Source organism: Aplysia californica, unplaced genomic scaffold (assembly GCF_000002075.1).
Source record: "Aplysia californica isolate F4 #8 unplaced genomic scaffold, AplCal3.0 scaffold00392, whole genome shotgun sequence".
Classification (NCBI taxonomy): Eukaryota; Metazoa; Mollusca; class Gastropoda; order Aplysiida; family Aplysiidae; genus Aplysia; species Aplysia californica.
Window position 1 is genome coordinate 622966 of NW_004797662.1, and position 7067 is coordinate 630032.

General features: G+C 44.1%; 1 protein-coding gene across 1 annotated transcript; it reads right to left on the bottom strand.

The window, feature by feature from the left end:
• Nucleotides 1–1872: 1872 nt before the first annotated feature.
• Nucleotides 1873–5961, bottom strand: LOC101848449. The gene has a single exon (XM_005103850.2). The coding sequence runs from the start codon at nt 5170–5172 to the stop codon at nt 2014–2016; it is 3159 nt and encodes a 1052-aa protein (XP_005103907.1). The 5' UTR covers nt 5173–5961; the 3' UTR covers nt 1873–2013.
• Nucleotides 5962–7067: the final 1106 nt, after the last annotated feature.

A 7067-nucleotide genomic window follows, 5' to 3' on the forward strand; every position in this document is an offset into this window, starting at 1 on the left:
GAAGTCAAATGGAGGAAAAAAATTACTGTGCGAAAGAAATCATATTACTGCTGTTTTAAGAAGTAAGTACTTGAGAGAGTTGAAAGAGGTCCGAGAGAAAGGATATGAGGTTTTCTTATTTTATAAACGCTCACCGTGTGTTTAAAAAAGAATGGCAGTCAAAGGATGGACACATTAAAAGACAAATTCCAGCTGGAAAAGGAGAGAGACTGAGGATTGCGTATTGTAGATTCAGTGAAAAGAGTTTATTTGAAAACGCAGAACTAATGTTCAAGTCAAATTCAAGTGACAACAGGGATTATCATAATGAAGTCAATGGCAACATACTATTTCAAAATTGGATTATTGAAAAATACTACCTGCACTGGACAAACCATCTTGCTTAGTGATGCGTTATATCACAACGTAGTGGAAGAAGAGGACAAAATCCCTACAAGTGCAAGCAGGAAAGAGGAGATAAAAGATTGGCTCAACAAAGAGAGTATACCATTTCCACCGCCTCAGCTCAAACCTGAGCTCCTTTTGCTCGTTAAAGAAAGCAGAAAAGCCAAAAGATTTCAAGGTGATACAATTGTGGAACAGCACGGACACACTTGCCTACGGATGCCACTCTACCACTCCCATTTAAATCCAATGGAACTCGTCTGGGCGAAGACCAAAGGCACGGTTGCATCTCAATACAACCTTTAAATTGAAAGATCTCGAAACAGCTAACAGAAAATGCGATGTCTCGAGAGAACAAAGTTTGTTGGCTGCAGTGTGAAACGAGTGTAAAATGTATGGAGGACGAGTATTGGGAGAAGAAAGGACTTCAGTTCATACAACCAAGAGTAGTCATCAACCCAGGCGAAGACTCGCCTGACTCGGAGACAGAATAAAGGTAGGCCAATTCTGAGATTATTAACTTCTTGCCCTATTTTGTTCTATTTTTTGTACGCCTCTGAATGCGCACATCGTTTCCTGTTTGGATCATAGATACTGTAAGCATTAAATGTGATGTACTAATGATAAGAGTAATTGTGAGGCGTGCTGACAAAATGAGTTACTTCTCGCAATCCACAAGTAGAGATATTGGCAAAAAAAATCAACACCGAGGTCAACTTAGTAGATATTCTATTGATGCTTTTTATGTATAACATGCCTCTTATTATTACATACTTATAAATTGTAAAACTTTGCATGATGTTTCTATTTCCATAAGGCCTGAATCCGAGAAGTAACTCATTTTGTCAGCACACTTCACAATTAATTAACCAGTCACTAATTAGCTACCTAATTTGAATTTTCATAATGTCGTGGGTGCACATAACTATCACTGACGATAAAGGTTAAAATCGAACAAGTTGTTGCTGAGATATCAAGCTTCAAATGTGCTCACGAATTATGGGACGGACTATTTATTTTGTATAGTAAAAACGTGGTTAACGTGCTAAAACAATCCCGCTACGTTCAACATTCTTTTGCTCTCTATCTCTGATCTATATCTATTTCTCTCTCTCACTCAATCACTCTCTCTCTCTCTCTCTCTCTCTCTCTCTCTCTCTCTCTCTCTCTCTCTCTCTCTGCGCGTTTGTGTATGTTTCATTTGTAGCACTGTGTATTCAGTAACCTGACTGAAGTTGGTATGACTGAATTTCTTCATCTGATCTGTCTGTTCTTGCTTTCTTGGAAATATTATATCGTTTACTGCGGATCGATAATTGAAATTCCGAGTGGGTGGTTGGTGGGTGCTCTGGTGCGGTTTGCTCCTTCTTGCCTGTAAAAAATCTATCGTCTCTATCTCCCCTCCTTCTTTTGGTATGTTTGTTACTCTCTTGTAACACCTCTAATCTTCAGCATTTATGTGGCCTTATAATGTTGCAAGTGCCGTAAAACTTTTACTAATAGTTAAAATGAATTTAAAATGAAATTCCGATGTCAAACCACAAAAAAGCTGCCATTGCCATGTGCGTTTTCGCGTGCTCAGTGTCCGAGTTACCTAGACCAAACCTCAATAACTATAACCTCTTTGGCCTAGACACAGTCGTCAGTTTTCTTGTTGTTCCCGCAACATCTCAGCAAGCGTCGACATTCTTGGCGAAATCTTTCGTTGAGAAGACCGTAAAGAATCGGATTGAGCGCCGAGTTTAGAAAGTAGAACCGGACAAAGATGTTGTAGAGCCACAGGGCTGCCCCGTCCAGATTGTAGTCGAAGTCTTTGATGAAGGCTCGCACAAACATCAGCGTGAGATAGGGGACGAAACTGAGGACAAACACAGAGCTCACCGCGAACGCCACGACCGTGGTTTTGTCGATTCGTCGGGATTCGCTTTTGTTCTTTCCCCGCGACATTGTCAAGTTATCTAAAGAGGCCATGGAACCGGATTTGATCCGGCAGTTCTCGAGCACAGACGGCGATGTACTGCGTCGATTGGGGTTTGGACTTTGAGCTATTGGTGAGTCGAATCCGGTTCGAGTGAATCCGGTTCTTGTGAATTCTATTCTTTGGGAACCGATTGGATCTGAAAGATCGTTGCAAGAATTGTTTTCCTGTCCGTTGTTTTTGTAAAGATCAGAGGGTGACGCAAATACTTGCTCTTTAAACTCCTCTCGGAACCGCTCTGGTATGGCCATAGGCAAACTTTTTTGCTGAAACGAACTGAAACTTTGTGCCGCTGAAATGCCGTTTGCTGGGGAAACTTCCGGCAAAGATCCAGTGACTGAGAACCGGTTTGAACCCGCAGCGTTTCTCTCTGACTCTGCCTGTAACAGGTGGACGGCATTGTTGTGAGGCTGAGAGCAAGTACAAATGTCAATATCGTCTTTGGCCGAACACAAACATTTTCTCTGAGTAATGTTGTCCTTAAAGCTTTCATCCGTATTCCCTCCAGACGTATTTCTGATTTCATAACGGTCACGTTGAATGGGTGACAGTTGTGAGATATCATCTATCTCCTCGTTATTTGTATCGGATGTTTCATTGTCATCAACGATAACTTCTAAATGATGTCTTTGACAGAAAACTGCTGCTGTTGCTGCTTCTCGTTTTGGGCCCACACACTGACAAGGTCCATTTCCGATACTGTCATTCGGGCTGTGCTGAAAGCGAACGAAGTCTGAAGAGGTTTCATCCCCACTCTGCTCTTCTTCGATTGGTTCCTCCAAACTCACATCGGTTGAAAGGCTAGAAACATTTCTATTACCGTCCAACGTAAGTCCATGCCTGTCAGAAACAATTTCTCTCCCACCTGTCGAAGATACAGTTCCCAAGCATGGCACAGCTGTACTTACGTTCGGACCACTAGCCATTTCTTCACAATGTCCGTCCAAAGTCGGCAACATGGTCGTCAAAGCAGACATCTTGCTGGAATCTGCCAGAGATTTAGACACGGAGTCTAACAAAGAAGACATTGGCCGCAGATCCTCACTTTTAATGCTGAGACTAAGACTATTTTGTGGGTTGAGAGCCCTTGCACGTAGCATTGGACTACCCTTGAGGCTCTTGTAAGACAGACTCGGAGATGACGTCACGGCGGGTGAAGCCATTACAGGAGCAGGGGTGGCAGGATGCTGTTTGTGGGGGAGAAGATTAGAATCTTGAGCTTGGTAACTTTTTGGCGGGAGTTTGAGTGAAGTAGCTTTCTTCTTCTTGAGTTGAGGAGCGCAAAAGACGCCGCATTTATCTAACGTCTGGTGACAGTTCGAGCAAGTTATGACGTCACCAAGTTTAAAGTTCCGTTCTTTCATACTAGCAGTGCCTCTTTTTTTAGTAGAACGTTTCGGTTTCGTGAATAAAGCAGTCGCGTTTCTGTCTTTTCCATTTGTTAAGACCAACTGAAGAAGTCTTGAGTCGTTATCACTCTCTCCATTCTTCTCTCCAACAACTTCAGTGACGTCACAGATTGCCCGAGCGGTCCGCGGACTGAGTGGAGAGTCTGCGGTCTGAATGCTCAGCTGAGGGCTGAGGTCTTGATCCATCATTCCGCCACTGTTCCTGCTCAACACGCAGTAAGGATTACCTTCTGGACGACTCAGATTCCCCTCCCTCGCCGAAGCTCCCACATCGATTTCTTCCTTCCTGATCTCGTAGGCTGAAGTCCCCGACTGCGAGCTGCGAGGGATCTTAGACATGTGCACGCGGTGACCTTTGACTGTCTTCCAGATCCGGAAGTACAACACGCCGATGATAGTGATAAGGGTAAGGAAGCCGGTGCCTAAGACGACGTTGTAGACGAGAGGGAACTTGGTGAAGCGATACTCGTCACTGAAGGAACAGTCCGTGCCCAGCAGATCGGGGACGCGAGTCTCGGACGTACGGAGCCCAGTCAGGACCAAGGTCGGCCAGGAGAAGAAGAGAGCAGCTAGAACGTTGATGACTTCCCAAACTTTGGCTTTCCGCATGGCCATCTGCTTGGTCAGCGGTCTGGTCACTCGCTTGTGTCGGTCAACCGCGATAGTAACCAGAGTGAAGCTGGAGGATATGGACGAGAACATGGTGATGAAGCGGAGCAGTTTACAGGCGAAGGCAGAGTCGAAAGTGTGGTGGTACCTCATGTCTGCAATCTCCGTCGGCATCGCGAGGGCGCCCATTAGGAGATCAAAACACGCCAGGCACACGATGAGAAAGTGCTGCGTAGCGGATTTGAACCGAAAACCGTACACGTAAACGACGAGAAGGTTCCCCAAAATGCCTATGACCATTAACAACCCGACGAAGACCATAGCTGGAATAACCGTTTCCGCGAAGTGTTCGTTTTCCGCCCATAAGTCACTGTCGCTGAACTCTTGCGTCACTTCCTCATTGCCACCCGCGCACAAATTATGAGCGACGCTGATGTTCGCAGTCACATTACTCTTCCCTACGTTCAAACATAGAGACACTGTCCCGTTACTGAGGGGCGAGATGGTCGTGGTAAAAAATGAATCAACGTCTCCATCGGGTAGGTACAAATCTGACGGTTGAATCGTATCCAGGAAGTCGAATTCTATTGGTGGATACCGTGATGACGTCGAGCCTGATGGGACGTCCCTCGTCGATGAGGCGCCGCCCAGGGGCGGGGTTTCCGCGTCTGGGTGTGATGTGATGCTGTTTATAGTGTCTGGTATTTCTGTTGTGGTTGTGGCACCAGTCTCCTCAGGCGTTGTGGTAGTGCCTGGTGGGGGTGAAGTCGAAGATGTATTGGTTGTAGCCATTTCTGCACACGACGGCAACGAGGGACACAGACTTATAATATTGTATATATTATCCTTATTGTAAATATTTTACACCCTTTTCTACACAATTTAGATAATTTAGTAGCCGGGTTGCTCCAAACCTTCTACCTGCCATGACCAACGCAGGCTGAGAGAAATACAAGATCGAGGCAAACCGATGGAGATACTCAGTTAAAAACATCCTGTCACGAGAATCGAACCCGTGACTCTGAATATGACGGCAAAGAGCCTGGTGGTTAGATCTAAACACAGACTCGGTTAACACAGTTTAAAAGACATTTAAAAAACTACACAAATAAGATTCCATTATAATTCAATTTAAGTTGAATCTTCAGTCCTCCTTCATAGCCATCGTAATTTCCCGTTCCGAGTTTTTGTCAATCGCATTCTGATTATTTCGAAGCAGCAATCAATTTTAGACTCCGGTTCTATGACAATCGGTTGAACCGTGCAGTCCGGTTCCTGGATCGTTTTCGGTTCCACCTCCATCCATTATGGCAGCGACAAGGGAGAGTAAAATCCGTATAATTCCTTCCTTTTGAAGCGTACGCCACTGGAGAGCCAGTATTGAAGTTTTGTCAGGTCGCCACGGTATCATCTGAATCTGTCTTGGGTGGGGGCTTATTGACTGTGTAGCAAGGTGTCCTGTGAAAGAAAAAAAAGGGAAATGGTTTTCAAATTCTTTATCATCAAACCGATATTCTGTAGTATTATCTTCGTCATCGCATTTGCTGTGCTATATCATCATCATCATCATCATCATCATCATCATCACCATCATCATCATCATCATCATCATCATCATCATCATCATCATCATCATCATCATCATCATTATCATCAATCATCATCATCATCATCGTCATCACATCCCCATCAGTGGCATGCCTTTTCAAAAACATATGTTCTATGTCCTAACTGATAGAATTTAGGTATCTGGGAGGCGGTCTGTTTTCTCCATATGAGTCAATGTTATCCCGGGGCTGAAAGGGATACATAATCCTAGAATGCACACAGAGATGTGTGATAAAAACAAAATTGTCCTCTCAAAAATCGAACTCCTGTCTATTGACTGTGACGGCTAAGAGCCTACACGGCACTTGGCACATTGGGGTCTGATCATGTACCTCCAAAACCGTTGAAAAAAAACAACAACAGCAACAACAATAATAATAATAGTAATAATAGTAGTGGTAGTAATAATAATAATAATGATAATGATAATGATAATAATAATAATGATAAGAGGATTGTATTTATATAATGCATATCCACGTCCAACAGCATGCTCTCCCCCATTCTCTCTCTCTCTCTCTCTCTCTCTCTCTCTCTCTCTCTCTCTCTCTCTCTCTCTCTCTCTCTCTCTCTCTCTCTCTGTGTATATATAATATCATGTATAAGTATATACTATACTATATCCATTACGCTCCCCCATAGTCCCCGTTCAGAGGTCAGTATGTGGGCAGTGTTGTGGCCTGTACTTTTGTGTGACGTGTCCAAATATAGCAGCGGGTGTCAGCGAGATGCGTGCCCTTGGCTATTTATGGAGTTGTTCTGTATGCAGGTATTGTCTCGTGTGTTTTACGCGTTGGCCTGTATAGTTTGCATTCCTACCTGTGATCTTAGTTTTGTTCTTACGTAGGGGGATCATTCAGAAGCCAAGTCACGACCCTACGTGATAGGGGCAATCCAGCTAAACTCGGAGGTCCCACCTCGTAAATAACTTAAACAGTGTTGGTAGTGGCGTTAAATCTATACCATCTCGCCATTTTTGAGAGTGCTGAGCAATTACTAAAGGTATCGAAATTGACTTCCGCTTTGACGTCTATCCCGCGCGCTCATATGACCGATGCAGTTGCGAGCGCCGTAAAACA